The sequence below is a fragment of the Rana temporaria genome, chromosome 10, assembly GCF_905171775.1.
Source record: "Rana temporaria chromosome 10, aRanTem1.1, whole genome shotgun sequence".
NCBI lineage: Eukaryota > Metazoa > Chordata > Amphibia > Anura > Ranidae > Rana > Rana temporaria.
The window spans coordinates 14,919,507-14,939,307 of NC_053498.1; the positions used below are offsets into that span (position 1 = coordinate 14,919,507).

Consider the following 19,801-nt stretch of genomic DNA (forward strand, 5'->3'; position numbering starts at 1 on the left):
GCTGAAATGTCAGGCGCTGTGATTGGACGCCTATATTAGGTGTTCAATCATAAGAGAGGATGGGAGGAGAGGAGGACAGGAGAAGACACATTGAGGGGAGAAGACGCATGGAAGACACTGCTTGCCGTCACCCGCTGCTCCACCGAGACAGGGTAAGTGCCGGGCAGATGGCAGGCGGGCGGGGGTGGGGGGAATCACAGTGGCAGCATTGGATGGCACAGTGGCAGCATTGGGTGGCACATTGGGAGCATTTGATAGCACAGTGGCAGCATTGGAAGCATTTGATGGCACAGTGGAAGCATTTGATGACACAGTGGCAGCATTGGGAGCATTTGATAGCACAGTGGCAGCATTGGATGGCACAGTGGGAGCATTAGATGGCACAGTGACATCATTGTGAGCATTTAATGGCACAGTGGCAGCATTTGATGGCACAGTGGCAGCATTTGATGACACAGTGGCAGCATTGGGAGCATTTGATGGCACAGTGGGTGCATTTGATGGCACAGTGGCAGCATTGGATGGCACAGTGGCAGCATTTGATGGCACAGTGGCAGCGGTTGATGGGCACAGTGGCTGCAAATGATGGCACAGTGGCTGTGTTTGATGGCACAGTGGCTGCATTTGATGACACAGTGGCACCGTTTGATGGGCACAATTACAGTTGCTGCAATTGATGGGCACAGTAGCTGCGTTTGATGGCACAGTGGTGGTATTTGATGGCACAGTGGCGGTATTTGATGGCACAGTGGCTGCGTTTGATGGCACAGTGAGGCTGCAATTGATGTGTTTTTTTTTTTTTTCAATTTGTTTGCGCCCCCCAAAAATTTGGGAGCACCAGCTGCCACTGGATAGCACCAGTGTGTTCAAAAAGGTTTGGTTACTGCGCTTTTCTTTTTATGTAGTCTATAGTAGTCTTCAGACTGCTGGCTCAGGGCAAAGGAAGGAAGTCTTGAAAAATTGGTTATTTTTGTGATTTAGTCTTGTAGTGAATGCTTTGATTTGAATTACTGGACAGGTGCTACAGGGCCCTTCCGTATTTCACTTTAGAAGCCCATCGTCCAGTTTGTGCCTTTGGAGGATTCAAGGGGGGCATGCTTTTAGATAAACACAGAGAGGAAAGGTGAGGTGGTATTGTAGGGTGGGATTCCCTTTCCCATGTGCTATCCTAAATGCTATAAGCATGTCCTTTTAGTGATGAGTTCACTTTACCAAAATGCGTCATCAAAATGGTCTTTATATTTAGGAAATTTCACAATTTTTTTTAAAGGTGGCTGTGAACAGAAGAAGAAAAACATTAGAGAAATATGTCAGGGAGGTTCCACTATTTGTATATTCCAGGCACATTTAAAGCCAGGAATATTTCCAGTCCATCAGTCTCCACCTATAAATAATAATATTTGAGCAGGCTAGCCTTTTAATGAAAAATATCATTTTTTTAATAATCTTTCAAAACTTTATTTCTCTGCAGAGCCTGTGATATCCAATAATTACTCCATTCAAGTTAACCGAGAGTTGAAAATCCCACCGAATATTTGTGGCATTGTGCCTTGTAAATTCATGGCTGATGGTAGAGAGAAATTTGTCAATTCAAAAGGATATTGGAAGAAAGGGTCTGAGATAGTGGCTTCTACTGACATGTCAATAGGGACAAAGAAGAACTTTCATGCCATCGGAAACCCTAACGATGGTGACTGCACATTGAAAATCTCCAACGTCGGGAGGGAAGATATTGGAACTTACTACTTCAGATTTGAGGAAAGCAAAAACTCAATTCAATATAATTATTCAGATACACCAGTAAAGGTAGAGGTAACAGGTGAGTGTAACCTAAAGGATAACTAAATCTAATAAGAAAAATATAATATAATGCATTGTTTTTTTTAAGCTACAATATATTACATTTGTTCTTGGGTTTAGATACTTAAATGCAAGTTACAGAATCCTGTCTAATATTTAAAGTTGTAACAAGAACCAAAAGTGAAAGGAAATCGCCCCAAATGAGACACATGTTTCCTTTTACATCATGTTGTGTATCTGACACAGGAAAGGAAGGGAAGCCTTAGGAATGGAAATTATTTCCTGCTCTAGATATTCTAAATTATTCAGTTCCATACCCCACCAGTTAAACATGCTGGTTTAAAGTGTTACGGATTTGATTTTTGGGAAGGTTTACAGTCAAACATTTAAGAGAGTGCATTATTATATTTATATTTATATTATTATATTTTGAATGTCATCTATTCATTTATGAACTACACTCTTTACATGCCTCCTCCCACCCCACTCCAGAAGCACCAAAGGTCTTTTCTGCTCTCCAGCTAGTGTTGCCAACCTACCAGATTGAAATTTACTGGCACGACACCAGAAATTTACTGGCGCAGTCACGTTTTTACTGGCATTTCACAAAAGTTACTAAATTACATTTTTAGGTGCAAATTTCAGTATTTAGGCTACAAATAAGTACGCTAGGCAAATAGCAATGTGATTTAAGGTAGATATTAAGGTAACAAAAACATATGTTTGTTATTTTCGATATAATAAGGGCAAATTATTTAGTCACATCACCCCCCTCTGCCACCAACACCTCCTGCCTTCACCCCCCTCTGCGATGCCACAATCCCTCCCTGCCTCCAATCTCCCCCAGGCCCCCTGCCTTTAATCACCCCCTGCCTCCATTGTCCCCTGCCTCCATCCCCCTCTGCGGTGCCACCAATCACCCCCTGCCACCAATCACCCCCTGCCTCCAATCTCCCCCTGCCTCCAATCTCCCCCTGCAGTGCCACCAACAACCCCTGTCTCCATCCCCCACCCTCTGCGGTGCCACCATCCCCCTCTGCAGTGCCTCCAATCACCCCCTGCCTCCAATCACCCCCTGCCTCCAATCTCCATGCGCAGTTCCAAGCCGAACCGATCTCCGCTATTTTTACTGGCACATTTCCGCAACCACGGATATTTACGAACGGGGGGAAAAAGTGCCCGCTTTTATGGACTGTCCGTAAAAATACGGACGGTTGGCAATACTGCCTCCAGCCATGGAATATCTGCTTACTAAAATTTTCAAGTAAAATTTCAGGGCAAAGTCTGCACTTCGCAAATCACAAAAATGAGGAGTTAAAAATTGGTTATCATTATCTCTTGATCGCACCCATGTAGCACTTTACTTGTTACACAGTAAATATAAGAAAAAATATTTAAAGCTTAATCAACCCACCCCAAAAATGTAAAATATTGCATTAAAAAAACAGGAGAAGGGAAAGGATGGGACCATAACGGTGCTTAATCACATAATAATGGAAACCCAAAAACAGTAGATAAAAGGTTTATATAATTTATTTTTAATTATGCAAAGAATTAAAAATGAGTAGCAAATCACAAAAGGTCGTTTAGTGTGGAATAAATCCGAAATAGTGGTTACACTGGAGGTTTTCTGAAGGTTGATTGATCATACGTTATCCCGACATGTTTTGCCTCTAGGCTTCATCAGGGGATGTATGCATCAAACATAGATAGACAAAACAGCTATACAAACATAAAAGACAAAAATAAATAAATCAACAATATATAACAGGAATACCATTGTTCACAAATCCACCAAGAAGCAGGCGGACTTACCACCGGAGATCCTATTTCCCCATATGTAGATGGGAAACACTTGGGGGTAAAAGGCAGAGGGAGAGGCAACCACAAAAGGAAGCATCACAGACCAATTGCAGTTTACCAGTCCATAGATGCGTTGCCTGTATTCGGCTTCTTTTTTTCAGACTCTTTTTCTTTTTTTTACACAAATAATAAAGCAAAGATATGGCTAAGCAGGATGCTCATGTACAAGTCATTTTAATATAACAAAATAGCAATTAAACTTCCCTATCTTTTTTTACTTTGTGGTTTTTGTTAAAGTGATTGTTGTGAATGGTTTGTGTTTTTGCCAAACACGCAGTGGGAGTGATTTGTGTATGTATAGGGGTTAATTGCAGAGTTCCCCCAAGCCCCAGTGACAATCATCCTTAGTAGAGAGATTGTGATCCTGAAAGCTGGAAAAACAACGTGCAGGGTTAGGCTGAAAGTACCATCATCACGATGGCGACAATGGGCACCGAATCAAATAGAAGGTGAATCTCCCTAAAAGGGACACAGATAGCAATAAAAACTTGATAGGCGGTCTAACATCCCTAAAAAAAAAAAGTTTCTAAGGCCCCTTTCATACGGGGGCGGGAGGTGCGTCGGCGGTAAAAAATTGTGGCGTTTTACCGTCAATTTCGCGAGAAAGGGTTAAAACCACCTCAAAGCACCTCTGCAGATGCACTTTGTCGGCGGTATAGTCATGGTGCCCATTGATTTCAATGTGCAGGAGTGGTGAAGGAGCAGTATACACACCACTCCTTCACCGTCCCAAAGATGCTGCTAGCAGGACTTTTTTTACCGTGCTGATAGAGCACCACTCCAGTGTGAAAGCCCTCAGGGCTTTCACACTGGAGAGACAGCAGCGGCTGTTTCAGGTCGAGTGTGTTTTCCTTCAAAAGAGCTGATACATAATGAAGGTATAGAGTAGATGGACCTTGTTCTGTTCCTGGGCTGCTACTTATCTGACCGTGACAGGGGACACAGACACAAACTTGACAGATGGTCTAACCCTTCCTCAAAAAAAATTTTGCTTTTACATGCATGTTCAAAGTGTTTTATGAATATGTTATAACAATTTTCTACAAATTTTTCTTCCTCAGAGATGACACGAGTACCTGGCTATTCTATTCAAGTGAATCAGACTGTCACTGTCCAGAAGGGTCTTTGTGTCACTATTCCTTGTACATTTACTGCTGATCACACAAAATCCTTCAACATCTCTAGAGGTTACTGGAAATCGATATGCCGTGAATATGTAGCCTCTAGTGACAAGTCAATTAATGGCACAAAGCCCCATTTTCAGCTGACGGGAAATCCAAATAATGGAGATTGCACATTAATGATAACAGGCGCCAAAGAGCAAGATTCTGGAAAGTATTACTTCAGATTTGAAGATGGGAAAGTCAACAGGCGGAAGTACAGCTATATATTCAATATGATAACAATAAATGTCACATGTAGGTTTGCTTCCCATAAATGTCCACAGTTCCCTCTAAAGGTGTTCCTGTACTGAGAAAAACAGAGGCTATACAGTAAAGGCTCACATGGACAACATACACTGAAGCCTCGTACACACGACCGAGGAACTCGATGGGCGAAACACATCGTTTTCCTTGTCGAGTTCCTTGTTAAGCTGTCGAGGAACTCGACAAGGCAAGTTTCTCCATTCCCGTCGAGGAAAAATAAGACATGCTCTCTTTTTGGCTCGATGGGATCCTCGACAGTTTCCTCATCGAAAAATGTACACACGACCGGTTTCCTTGGCAAAAAAAAAATCCCAGCAAGTTTCTTGCTGGTTTTTGCCGAGAAACTCAGTCGTGTGTACAAGGCCTGAGATTTAATGGAACTCATGAATTTTATTGAAAATCCAGCAGAAGCCTTTCTGGAATGCTTTATGCTAAGGCAAGAGAAGGGAATTCACAAGTTCTATTGAATCCCAGATTGTAGGTCCTTTTGAACCTTCAAAGATATTTTGATGTAAAAAAGCTGATGGACCATGTAACTGCCCCTGATGAACTCACTGGATTGGGAAAAATGTGCATTACGTAAAAATGGAACTCCGGTGCTGCATACGTATACCTGGCCATTGACTTGTATATATTAAAGCAGAATAACCAGCAATTTTGAAATATATCTAGAGTATTACTGGAGTCTAATGCCACGTACACGCGGTCGGAAAATCCGACAAGAAAACCGTGGATTTTTTTCCGACGGATGTTGCCTCAAACTTGTCTTGTATACACACAGTCACACAAATGTTGTCGGAAATTCCGAACGTCAAGAACACAGTGACGTACAAGACGTACGACGACACTATTAAAGGGAAGTTCAATGCCAGTCGTGTTAGTAGAAGTTTGATGTGAGACGATTCGCGCTTTTCAGCCTCATGCTTTTCAGTCCGTTACAGCGCGACCAATGTGCTATCTCTGTTACGAACGCTAGTTTTACCAGACCGAGCGCTTTATTTCGTACTTGATTCAGAGCATGCATGGTTTTTGGTGCTTCGGAATTGCATACAGACGATAGGAATTTCCGACAAGAACGGCAAATTTGAGAACCAGCTCTCAAATTTTTCTTGTCTGAAAAAGTCCGATGGGACCTACACATGGGGCGCACACACGGTCAGAATTTTCTACCAAAAGCTCACATTAAACTTTTCTTGTCGGTAATTCCGACCGTGTGTACGCGGCGTTGGTATAAAATACTACTAATGGCGGCGATCAGCGATTTTTTTCATGACTGCGACATTATGGAGGACACTTCGGACAATTTTGACACATTTTTGGGACCATTGTAATTTTCACAGAAAAAAATGCATTTAAAATGCATTGTTTACTGTGAAAATGACAATTGCAGTTTGGGAGTTAACCACAAGGGGACGCTGATGGGGTTATGTATGACCTAATATGTGTTTCTAACTACTCAGAATCAAGTCGACGCATGCTTGGAAGCATTGAACTTAGTTTTTTTCAGCACGTCGTTGTGTTTTACACCACCGCGTTCTGACACGATCGGTTATTTAACCTATGATGTGTAGGCGTGGCGGACCATCAGTCAGCTTCATCGGTTAACCTAGGACAACGGTCCTTCAGACCGTTGTCCTCTGGTTAACCTATAGTGTGTACGGGGCTTTAGGGAAACACACTTATTTTTCCATAATATTACATCTTTGCAATATCACTAAAATGTTTGTTTAATTTTTGTCTTTAAAACTCTTTTTAAATATTTTTGGGGGTGGGGCTTCTTGTAGACCCTAATGAAAACCATGTAATTTCGGACCCTGGAATATTGACTGAAGGTAAAACGGTAACGCTAACATGTACTGCACCAGGAGGCTGCCCCAACGCACTAATTACATGGCAGAACCAGACGGGAATATGGACTAACTCAACAAATCTGACATTCGTACCAACTCGGAGTCACCATCAAACTTCATTGACTTGTCAGATGACCTTCCCATCATTGAACAGTTATTCCCAAAATGAAATCACATTATCTGTTCAGTGTGAGTATAAAATATGAAGTTGTGGTTGGGAAATATAAAAAAAATCACACCAGAAGCTAAAATGTTGCAGTAAACCCTTCACCCCATTATAGTATATTTAATGCCAAGCATTTTTTTTGTTTGGGTTGCAGTAAAATAGGGTTAAAATCCCTGTCAGGTTTTTTTTTTCCTCTATGACCCAGACCAAAGAACTAATGCTGCGTACACACGATCGGTTAAACCAATGAGAATGGTCTGATGGACCGTTTTCATCGGTCAAAACCGATCGTGTGTGGGCCCCATCGGATATTTATCCATAGGTTAAAAAAAGCAATCTTGTTTTAAACTTAACCGATGGATACCTAACCAATGGGAAAAAAACGTTAGTAGGCACAACCATCGGTTAAAAATCCACGCATGCTCAGAATCAAGTCGACACATGCTTGGAAGCATTGAACTTCGTTTTTTCCAGCACGTCGTTGTGTTTTACGTCACCGCTTTCTGACACGATTGTTTTTTTAACCGATGGTGTGTAGGCGCAACGGACCATCAGTCAGCTTCATCGGTTAACCGAAGAAAACGGTCCATCGGTCCTTTCTCATCGGATGGACCGATCGTGTGTACGCGGCATAAGATTACAAAAATTATATCTTTCACTTTGGATTTTATTAAAAGAATTTGTTGATGAGAAATTATCGCTTAAAAGGTAAGGCATAACACGGTACAGAAATGAGGAAAGGATAATACAAAAAAGGGTACATTCAAATATAGTTGTATGGTGCACAACTTATTTTTAATACTGATGTACATTCATACAAGAATGTATAAAACAGTCATTATGTTTCCAGGGCTCTAAATTCACCTCCTTCTTCAGAGATTACAAGACATAAACAAGAGACAAAAATTGCTAGCGCTCAGGATATAGATAAATTGACTCGCAGGTGGAAAAATAATAATAATAAAAAATAATAATAATAATAAAAATATTTTTGAACAGAGGGGAATGAAACTTCAATGTAAAAAGTCCACAGATAAGAACAAAAAAGTCCAATCAATTTGTAAAAGATGGAATATCTTGAGGGATGAAAATGATGATAATGGTAGTGGATGGGGTCTTGATTGACAAGGCACTAAGGGCCAGCTCTTCTCAGGAGTGAAGCCAACTCAAAACATTAACATGAAAGAAACACACAAAAAAGTGCCTCTTAGTGCAATGTTTAATATATAATAAAAATAGAAGTATCCAACACTTACATCAAAGTAAGGACAGGTGTGCTCGTGGATGATTTAACATTTTATGTAGGGAATGATCGTACGTCCGTGCTGTCTCCGGGGCATTCACAAATGCAGGCTGCAAGAGCCGTAAGGGGCCGGAGAGGAAGCCGGCTGATTCCTTAAGAACTTGCTCTCTATTTTTCTCATCGAGATTATAGGCAGTTTTCTTGATGAGAAACCTGAAAGCCTCGTGCACACGCACGGTATACTCGGCAAGAAAGCTCTGCCAGCAGTTTTCTTGCTGGTTCTTGCCGAGTAAACCGAATGTGTGTCTACGAGGCTTGAGTCAATATAGACCTGAAAATAGTTTTAACCATTCCCCAATATATCTAAAACATAAAAAAGTTTTGGCTTTAGATACACTTTTATTTCTTTAATACTATAGCAAACAAAACAAAAGCATCAGAGATGTATTTTTTTTATTTTGGGCTTCCACCAGTAGGTGGAATCACCCACCAACTTCTTAGAGAGCCAACCGTAGTCTGTGTCTCGTCCTCTTCTGCTAGTTCATAGGCATTATGCTCTTCTTTATATTATCAATGTACTTTCTTATTCTACATTACAATCCCAGCAAAGAAGGACACCGTTATTGGCTTTGTAATGACTGTAGAAGTTGGGAAATTAAACATTCAAGGTGTTGAATCTATAAACATTTTGAGCTGTCTGTAATTTACAAATATACATTTATGTAGGCTAAGTCCCATTGCTGGTCCACACTTCTTGTAGGCTAATTTGGGGCTTTAAGTGATTTTGTCACTATTATAAAATCCTAAACCAAAGGTAATATGTCCATGTTCAATATTTCTGCTCTCTTAAAGAGCTGTGCTGGATTAAACATCTTCCAGAACACTTCCAGGTATGTCAAAAATCCATAACTCTTTGGTTCCTTCCTTCGACCCATCTTTATTTTGTCCTACAGAGACACAGGAGTCGGAGAAAGGAACCATGTATCAGTATGTTCCAGGAATCTGACACTACATGATTTTCAGCCAGTGTGGAGCAGATTGGCTTTGTGGGAGTGTAAAGTATTAATCCTCTTCTTTGCAGACATGCCTTTGATTCGGGTTTTAAAATAGAGATTCTCTTTAACTATGGGTTATGGTAGCCAGAGTATATTACACAAAACTAATCTTCTAAAATAACCGTGAATTTTTGTTGTACTAATGAGTACTTGTATTTCTGTTTATATTACAGATCCACCTTCCATCTTTATTACCACTGAGACTCCAGGTATTGTTGTACATTTCATATATTTTTTTTTTCCAATATAAATAGTATTTTACCTTTCATGGGATGGTACAGTTCAAATAACACTGACACAATACCAGCTTATGAGCTGAACATCGTGGTCGTGAAAATCTTATCATTAGCATAGATTATATATTATATTATATTATATTATACAGAACCTAGTACTGTATTAATGTCTCTAGGCCCAGCCGAGGCATCACTTATTGGGCCAGATTCACATAGAGCGGGCGCAATTTTACGTAACCGGTTTACGTTACACCGCCGCAATTTTTCCGATTTAGTGCCCGATCCACAAAGCACTTACCTGGAAATTTGCGGCGGTGTATCGTAAACAGGTCCGGCGCAAGGCGGTCCAATTCAAATGGGGTGGGTACCATTTAAATTAGGCTCGCTCCCGCGCTGGACGTACTGCGCATGCTCCCGTCGCAAATTTTCCGACGTGCTTTGCGTGAAATTACGATGCGCCAACGTTTTGTGAATCGCGACGTGAAAAAAGAGTTGCGCCGGGAAAATTTTTTTTTTTTTAAATAATTCAAAAGCGACGCGGGAAAGACAGGCATACTTTAACATGGTGGAGTACTTTTACACCATGTTAAAGGTGCACTATCTTTGCGACGGAGATCTAACACTCGCGACGACGTAACGACGGGAAAAAGCTTTGTGGATCGCCGTAACTCCTAATTTGCATACCCGACGCTGGTTTACGACGCAAACTCCCCCCCGCGGCGGCCGCGGTACTGCATCCTAATATCCGACAGTGTGAGTCCATTACACCTGTCGGATCTTCTGCCTATCAATGCGTAACTGATTCTATGAATCAGTCGCATAGTTAGAAACAGAGATACGACGGCGTACCAGGAGATACGCCGTCGTATCTCTTTTGTGAATCTGGCCCATTGTTTCTATAACAACAGACATATCAGAACTGCCCAAGCCCCAAACATTATAGAAACAAAAAACACAGAAGAAGAATAAGGCGAGGGACCCTAGGGTTCCCCAGAGAATATTGTGGGATAGAAGAGGGTAGTAGGTAGGTACCAGAAATGCGGGACTAAAAATGAAGGAGACGAGGGGGGGGGAGGCCAAAAAAAGGGAAAAAAATACCCCCCCAGAGGAGACGGACGCGTCCCTATGACCAGTTTCCGCGGACATGTTCGGTCGTCTGTACGGCCGACCGGACAATTTTCCAGCGGATCGGACAGGTTTCCAGCGGACAAATGTTTCTTGGCATGCTAAGAAACATGTCCGCTGGAAGCCTGTCCGTCAGACATGTTCGGTCGTCTGTACGACTCACCGGACATGTCCGCTAGGCCGAAAGCCCTCGCATGCGTCGAAGTGATTCGACGCATGCATGGAAGCATTGACCTTCCAGGGTCGCGGCCACGTCACCGCATTCGCTGTCCGCGTGAAATTTGGTCTGATGGTGTGTACAGCCATCAGACCAAAATCCGACCAGGTGACATGTCCGATGAAAACGGTCCGCGGACCGTTTTCATCGGACATGTCCCGTCGTGTGTACGAGGCCTTATTATTTCTCTGTATGTCCTCCAGGGGACCCAAATCCAGAGGTGCTCCTCATGTGTATCTAGTTCATGTGCCAAGAGTGATTCCATTTTTATTTTTCTCCTTATCACCTGTACAAAGAGCTCAGTAGCTCAAGCTGAAATTTACACATAAGTAAATGAGTCAGAAGAGGGACTCCTGGGGAAAAAAGTCACTGTCAGTTTAACCATTAAGTGCGGGATGGAGAGGGATTCACAGACATGACAGTGCCTCTTTAATTTGTTTTTTGTCTTTCTTATAGGAATACAAAACCACACCATTGTCAACCACACCACAAATCAGGAAGTGACAGTACAAGAAGGAAGCTCACTGGCTCTGAAATGTTCTGTGGACAGTAACCCAGGAGCTCAGGTGACCTGGATGAAGGGAGAGAAGAACGTACTCAACAAGGGCAATGGGAGTGAGCTTATGCTCAATCTGAGCAATATAATAGCCAGTGAGGCAGATACATATCATTGCTTGGCTCACAATAATCTTGGTGCCATTAATCAAACTATCATTATAATTGTACAATGTAAGTAAATGTGCTGGTGCCTATTTTTGTTCAATTTGAAGTCTGGCAACTAACACCCCCTTATCATAGAGAAGTGCTAAAGAACCCCCCCCCCTCCCATGCAGAGGTCTCCCTAATATTTGGTCCCCCTGCTGGTTGAATATTCTTACCCTATTAACATGGTTGAATGTTCTTAAGCTATTTTTCTCTTAGGATCGAATGTTAGGAATTGTTATATTCACCTGGTAAAGGGCAACAAGGAAACTACACATATATCACAAACCTTACAGGAATTTTTTGTTAAGCTTGCATGGATGTTGAGACATTCGTAAAGTAATTTATTTTTAGTATTTTTATAAATCTTCCCCTTAGGCCCCGTACTCACGACCAAACATGTCTGCTGAAACTGGTCCGCAGACCAGTTTCAGCAGACATGTTTGGCCGTGTGTTGGCCCGAGCGGACCATTTTGGGACGGATCGGACAGGTTTCCAGCGGACAACTGTTTCCCGGACTTGTTTTAAAACAGTCCGCTGGAAACCTGTCCGCCCGGACATGTACGGTCGTCTGTACAGACCTACCGTACATGTCCTGCCGCCCGCATCCCTCGCATGCGTCGAATGACTTCGACGCATGCGTGGAAGCATATTTAAGGCGGCCCGCCCACGTCGCCGCGTCATTGTCGCGGCGACACCGCGGACACGCCCCGCGTAATGTTTACGCGCGGGCTTCTGTTCGATGGTGTGTATAGCCATCGAACAGAAGTCCCCGGGCAGTCCCCGGCCAGACATGTCCGATGGAAACGGTCTGCAGACCGTTTTCATCGGACATGTCCTGCCGTGAGTACAAGGCCTCAGACTAGTTACTTTAAAAAAACATTACTTGCTGTTTTCTTTTTCATGAACACTGTTTGAATTGACGTTTTATTCTCTCTTTAGTTTTGCTTTAATGACTAGTATTTATGTATTTAGGATTTAGTAGAATATATAGGCCCAGATTCACAAAGCACTTACGGCGACGTATAACAAGTTACGCCGACGTAAGTGCAAATGTGCGCCGTCGTATCTGTGCGCCAGACCCACAAACTAATATGCGCCTAAAAACAGGCTACACCCCGCCGACGTATCTTGCTTACGCCAGCGTAGGGTGGGCGTACATTTAGGCTGGTAGCATGGTGCCGCTCCTATTGATTAGCCATTTAAACATACAACTGAGGGAAATACGGCGATTCACGAACGTGCGTGTGCCGGCGCATGCTATGCGAGATGCGCGTAAGTTGTACGTCGTACGGTGTAAAGTTATTCCCCATAAAGGAGGTGCAACCCAGCAACAGACATGCTCAGGTCTGCACCAGGGAACACAAGCCGGCATATTGTGCGTTGGACGTGTGTCTGGCTGGGTGTACGTTATGTCCACGGCGTACGCAGTGATCCTTAGGCAGCTGTGCCGGCGTGGTTATGAGCAGGCGCAGGGGGGTGCGTTCACGTCACGGCGCATGCGCAGTTCGTGATACGTACCTGTCTGGCGCTCGGGGCATCATTTGCATGGGGTCACGCCCACTTCCACCTACGCCGGCGTACGCCTTCGAAACCCATGCCACGCTGGCGCAGTGTTGGGAGCACTGGCTTGCTGAATGCAATGCTTGCCTCTCTGCACTGCGTTGGCGTAGCGTACAGTGTTTGCACTATGGCGGCGTAATGCGCGCCTTGCTCTCTGTGAATCTGGGCCATAGTGTGGAATTTCCAATCAATTAAAAAAATGGCTTTTGCATCTTTTATTGTAGCGGATAATACAAAGTATTTTGTGATTGCTGGTGCAGTCGGAATTGCTGCCCTTTTGTTGGTTGCAGTTACATTGAAGCTTCTGTTGAGAAGCAGGTGAGTCATTATTCATAGTTTCATAGTTAGTAAGATTGAATAAAGACACAAGTCTATCCAATTCAGTCCTTGTAGGTGTATGTGTGTCAATGTCGATAAGAATTTCCCATATCCCTATGTATAAGGCTGTGAAAAAGTATTTACCCCCTTTCTGATTTTTTTTTTTTTGCATATTTGTCACACTTAAGCCTCATACACACGATCAGACTTTCCGTGGATTTTGGTCTGAAGGGGCGTTGGCCATGAACTTGGTATGCATACACACAACAACTGCAATCGAGTGTTTGCGATAACTGGCAATGATGCCGCGTACACACGACCGTTTTTCATGACGTAATGGCATGAAAAATGGTCGTGTGTGGGCTCCAGAGCATTTTTCATGACGTGAAAAATGGCCATTAAAAATTTAGAACATGCTCTAAATTTTCGCATCGTTTTTCACGTTGTCGTTTTTCACGTCGTGAAAAATGATCTCGGTAGGCTTTAACAAGGGAAAAAAACACACATGCTCACTCTGTAATGGACTGAAAAGCACGAAGACTGAAAAGCGCGAATCGTCTCTCACCAAACTTTTACTAACACGAAATCAGCAAAAGCAGCCCAAAGGGTGGCGCCATCTAAATGGAACTTCCCCTTTATAGTGCCGTTGTACGTGTTGTACGTCACCACGCTTTGCTCCAGAATTTTTTTCACAAAGTTGTCTTTATTTGTTAAACGGATAAAACATATAACTACAAATCACAGCAAAAAAAATGGGGATAACAGCCTACGCGTTTCACACTATTAATTAGTGCTTAATTAAGCCATGATTAAGCACAAATTAATAGTGTGAAACACGTAGGCTGTTATCCCCATTTTTTCTGTGAGTTGTAGCACTATTTTTTATCCTTTTTCCAAATAAAGACAACATTACTTTTTTTTGGAGTGCGGCTGTCCATTTATCTTCTTTATTACTTGCCTTGTGCATTGCCGGCACCCTTGATCTCCTGAGAAGACACTGATTGTGTAAGCATACCCACCTGGAGCGGTAACTCCCTTTCCCCATTTTTCTCCACTCCAGTCAACAACCACTTGCTCTCCTAAACCCCCCTGGCGGTATTCCCGAGTCTGACTCGGGGTGAGATTTTTGGGCTACTATCGGTAACCCCGAGTCAGACTCGGGCTCGCCTCGCTGAATCCACAGGCTTGGTTTACTTACCTTGTCCCTGTATCCAGCGATGCCACCGCGCTGTGTGAGCGAGCGGGACCTCGCTCGATTCACACAGTGCCTCTGTGTGCCGCCGATCTCCGTTCCCTGCGACGTTACGACGCACGGGAGCGGAGAACAGCGCCAAATTTAAAAAGGTAAACAAACACAATACATACAGTATACTGTAATCTTACAGATTACAGTACTGTATGTAAAAAATACACACCCCTCTTGTCCCTAGTGGTCTGCCCAGTGTCCTGCATGTTCTTTTATATAAAAAAAACTGTTCTTTCTGCCTATGAACTGTAGATTGTCCATAGCAACCAAAAGTGTCCCTTTATGTCAAAATGGTTTTAGAGCAGCTAGAAAACAGCGATAATAAATTATAATCACTTGCAGAATTGTGCGATAGCGATTTGTGGGGAAATTCGTCATAAAAAAATAAAAGTAATGACCGCGACAATTCTGCAACTGAGCAAATTTCAGTGATTTTGAGTTGATTACATTATTGAATCATTTTTATTATAATTATATTATTATTTGTTATAATTATTTATTATATTATAATTTATAATGTTGTTTTTAAAAAAAAATCATACCCGGGATGCCTACTAGACTCTTGTTTGGTCAGATTTAAGTGAGTTATTCCTAAGAATTACAGGCCTACAATATAAAACACCAAATTTCCTTGCAAATAATGGTACCGCTTTCAGCACCTTTTTTCTGAAATAATCATACCGCTAGGGAGGTTAATCAACATGAACATATACGAATGTGGCCATCTCTTGTGAAAGGTTTCTGTTTCTTTGAGGTTTCTAAAGTTTAATTCCTAATATAATAACATACTTTTGCATATTTTTAAACTCTTAGGACAAAGAACAATAAAACAGAGGATTCCAGCGTTAAAAACAACCAGTATGAATGCCAACCTGACCAATTGTATGAAAACATGGAACCATACACTTTGTACGCAAACACTGAATTTGCCATCACTGATAAAAAGGTGAAGTTGATGTTATTAATCTGAAAACAATTGCATTAGGGATGTTTATAATATAGAGAATGTCTTCTAGGTATATTGTTTTAGATCGAAATTTTTATAGAAGTATATTTAAAGTTCTTGTAAAGGTAAACTCTTTTTTTACTTTATTGCATTTTCTGCATTAAAGAGGTTGTAAAGGTTAAAAAACGTTTTTTTTAATAACAAACATGTCATACTTACCTCCACTGTGCAGTTCGTTTTGCACAGAGTGGCCCCGATCCTCCTGTTCTGGGGCCCCCTGGCGGCTGTCTCAGCTCCTCCCTGCTAAAGCTAACCCCCTCTGGGAAGTTTTTTCGCAAGGGGGTTAGCTTGCGGGTGCGCTCCCGTGTTATATAGTTGCCGTCCGTAGACGCCAAGTGTATGACTCTGTCCCATCCCCCGGCGGCAGCATCATTGGATGTGATTGACAGCAGCGGGAGCCAATGGCTGTGCTGCTATCAATGTATCCAATCAACGGTCAGAACACGTGGAGAAGAGGATGCCGGGGGACGCACACAGCAGGTGAACGGGCTCAGGTAAGTAAATTGGGGGGGCGGGGGCTAGGGGGCCCATGACAGCGAGGTGTTTTTTCTCCTTAATGCATAGGATGCATTAAAGTGAAAAAACACAAACCTTTAGGTAAAAAACCTTGAAATAGTAGCCCCCACCAAAGCACCCTCAAATACTTACCTGAGCCCAATCTCGATCCAGTGCTGTGCACATCTGCAGCAGCTCATCTCCCCTCTCACACAAGCAAAAGAGGACATACGGTAAAAGGGCCCTTAGGAGGTGAGGGGGGCGATACTGCTGCTGGATTTTTTTTTACCTTAAAGTGAATGTAAACCCTCCATACACCCAGGGAAGTGAACAGCCTCAGATGATACACAGGGATGAACCAAATCTCTTAGGTTTTAGATGTATATCTGCTGTATTCACATTTATATACTGTTTAGAAAGTTCAGATTGTGTTAGGAGATTTTCTCTTCCTGTTTAACACATAGTGTGATGTCTGGACATACAGCCAAGATAGCTTACATTGCTGATTGGAGGAAAGGCACACACCCCCTCTCATCATAGGCAGAGACTCTCAGGCCCCGTACACACGAGGAGACATGTCCGATGAAAACGGTCCGTGGTCCGTTTTCATCGGACATGTCTCCTGGGAGCTTTTGGTCTGATGTGTGTACACACCATCAGACCAAAATCCCCGCGGACAGAGAACGCGGTGACGTAGAAGACACCGACGTTCTCAAACACGGAAGTGCAATCAATTTGACGCATGCGCGGGATTTCGAGACGCTGGTTACACGTCATAACCAGCGGACATGTCCGATTAGGTGTACTAACCATCGGACATGTTTCCAGCGGACAAGTTTCTTAGCTTGCTAAGAAACTTTTGCCTGCTGGAAACCTGTCCGCTAGGCCGTACACACGGTCGGACATGTCCGTGGAAACTGGTCCGCGGACCAGTTTCAGCGGACATGTTCGACCGCGTGTACGTGGCCTTCAGAGGTGTTTTGTAGCAAGGCCTGCTCCCTGATAATCTATTTATAGCAACCTCCCCTGACAGAAAAGTCAGGCTGCTTTTATCTGATGTGTCCGAGAATTTGTCAGAAGTTATCAGGCTGATAACAGAGGAACGGGTCAGGAGAGAGCTATGGGACTTTGAAGAGAGATAACAAAACACTGCGGATATATGTGCTAAAATTTCATGAATTGGGTTTACATCCACTTTAATGCAAGGAATGTATTAAGGAAAGAATGTCTAGCCTTTACAACCACTTTCGGTAAAATTCAGTGCTACAATGAGCACTAAGGATTAAAGGCTCAATATTTTACAGTAGGAGTTATCACTCATCAGAATCACAATTTACTGTACATTGAATTTGTGATGGGTATATTGATATATATATATTTTTTTTTTATTTTGGTAGGAAAAACAGTCCAATACTAAACCCAAGTATTTTGAAGACGAACCTGTTGATTTTGAAGAATCTGTTTATGCAAATGCATGAGTTTTCCAGAAGACATTTTAAGAACGCTTCAGTGGATTGGCAATTTATATTGTGACCTTCAAACACAGGGTTCAGTGTTCAGTATTCATCAAAGTTAATATTTGCCAGCTAACATACTCTGCTGTCTTTGTCAAAGTAGGAACTCTATCTAGTTTCTACATTAACAATTGTAAAGCCTCTATGGATCCGTCCCTCAAGATTGTAGCTTGATGGCGTTTGGCCAACTATGCACTCAGTCCCAACGGCCTTTGCAAACTATTTGGTAGATTCAGGTACATTTGCCTAAACTTGCGGCGGCGTAGCTTAGCGTGTTTAGGCTACGCCGCCGTAAGTTAGCTAGGCAAGTACATGATTCACAATGTACTTGCCTGCTAAGTTACGGCGGCGTAGCCTAAAGCGGGCGGGCGTAAGGGCGCCTAATTCAAATGTGTGTAAGGGGGCGTGTTTTATGTTAATGGGGCTTGACCTTGCGTTTTTGAAGTTTTTTTTTAACTGCGCATGCGCCGGGCGCCTACATTTCCCAGTGTGCATTGCGGCTAAGTACGCCGCACGGGCCTATTGATTTCGACGTGGACTTAAACGACGTAAATCGCTATTCGCGGACGACTTACGCAAACAACGTAAAAATTTGGAATCTCGAAGCGGGAACGGCGGCCATACTCTAACATTACTATTCCATCTAATAGATAGAATAACTTTAGGTCTGATAATGCCTTACGGAAACAACGTAAATGTACTGCGGCGGCCGGCGTATGTTCGTGAATCGGCGTATCTACTCATTTACATATTCTACGCCGACCGCAATGGAAGCGCCACCTAGCGGCTAGCCTCAATATTGCAACCTAAGATAGGACGGCGCAAGCCATCGTATCTTAGATATGTTTAAGCGTATCTCTGTTTGAGAATACACTTAAACATAGGTCGGCGTAGATTCTGAGTTAGGTCGGCTTATCTACTGATAAGCCGGCCTAACTCTTACTGAATCTACCTAATAATCTACAACATATAAGCTTCTTTTGAGCAGTACATCTGCCACCCCATTGCCTCTTCAAACCTAATGGGAGACAGATTGTGATATTGAGGGATGGCAAAAAGCGTTCTCCCTTACTCACTCTCCTTCCATCTCTTGCTCTAAAGCACAAGAGCATACCGTATATACTCGAGTATAAGCCAAGTTTTTCAGCACATTTTTGTGTGCTGAAAATGCCCCCCTCGGCTTATACTCGAGTCACCTTTTTGCGCCTGATCTCCCAGACTTTGGGGACTTGGTACCAGCTGACCAAACTTGGCACACATGTAGCCCCACTCTTCCTCTACAAGTGTTCAAAGTTTTTTTGTCCGGGGGACCTACGGCCGGGGAGTACTGATTTTTCAAAGCCGGGCACCCCTTCCATAGACTCCCATGTTAAACGTCAGTCTAGTCATGGACACAGTGAGGCATGGGCACAGTGAGGCATGGGCATAGTGAGGCATGGGCATAGTGAGGCATGGGCACAGTAAGGCATGGGCACAGTGAGGCATGGGCATAGTGAGGCATGGGCACAGTAAGGCATGGGCACAGTGAGGCATGGACACAGTGAGGCATGCACAAGGACACAGTGAGGCATGCAGATGGACACCCTAGGCTTATACTCGAGTCAATACGTTTTCACATTTTTTTGTGGTAAAATTAGGTGCCTCGGCTTATATTTGGGTCGGCTTATACTCGAGTATATACGGTAATTATAAAATCTTACCGAGATTATATTATTGCTTCCTGATGCTCAAAAATATATTTTTTAAATTTGTTATTTTTCTGCTCAAAAGTGAATAAAAAATGTGAAGTGAACGTGAAGGCACACACACACAAATAAACTAGCGCTCGTCTTTAGTCCCCTTTGACAGGGGAATGACCCCCTCCTTTGCCGCTCTGGGCACAAGACTCCTGGGGGAGCCAAAAGGCTTGATGGACCCCACTCCGCATGATCAGCTGAAGCCAACCGACGAGTAGAGTAGTGAGGGGGCTTTCCCG

The 19,801-nt window shown here is 43.0% G+C and overlaps 2 protein-coding genes across 2 annotated transcripts; both read left to right on the forward strand.

The window, feature by feature from the left end:
- The first annotated feature begins 1,417 nt into the window (after positions 1 to 1,417).
- On the forward strand, positions 1,418 to 5,137 carry LOC120916167 (sialic acid-binding Ig-like lectin 12). The gene is made up of 2 exons (XM_040326987.1): positions 1,418 to 1,819; positions 4,725 to 5,137. Exons 1-2 carry the CDS (start codon positions 1,561 to 1,563, stop codon positions 5,135 to 5,137), a joined length of 672 nt encoding a protein of 223 aa, XP_040182921.1. The 5' UTR covers positions 1,418 to 1,560.
- A 1,738-nt stretch (positions 5,138 to 6,875) lies between these two features.
- LOC120916168 (sialic acid-binding Ig-like lectin 14) lies at positions 6,876 to 18,086 on the forward strand. The gene is made up of 6 exons (XM_040326988.1): positions 6,876 to 7,129; positions 9,578 to 9,613; positions 11,439 to 11,711; positions 13,472 to 13,565; positions 15,625 to 15,757; positions 17,710 to 18,086. The coding sequence occupies exons 1-6, from the start codon at positions 7,072 to 7,074 to the stop codon at positions 17,788 to 17,790; spliced, it is 675 nt and encodes a 224-aa protein (XP_040182922.1). The 5' UTR covers positions 6,876 to 7,071; the 3' UTR covers positions 17,791 to 18,086.
- The last annotated feature ends 1,715 nt before the right edge of the window (positions 18,087 to 19,801 follow it).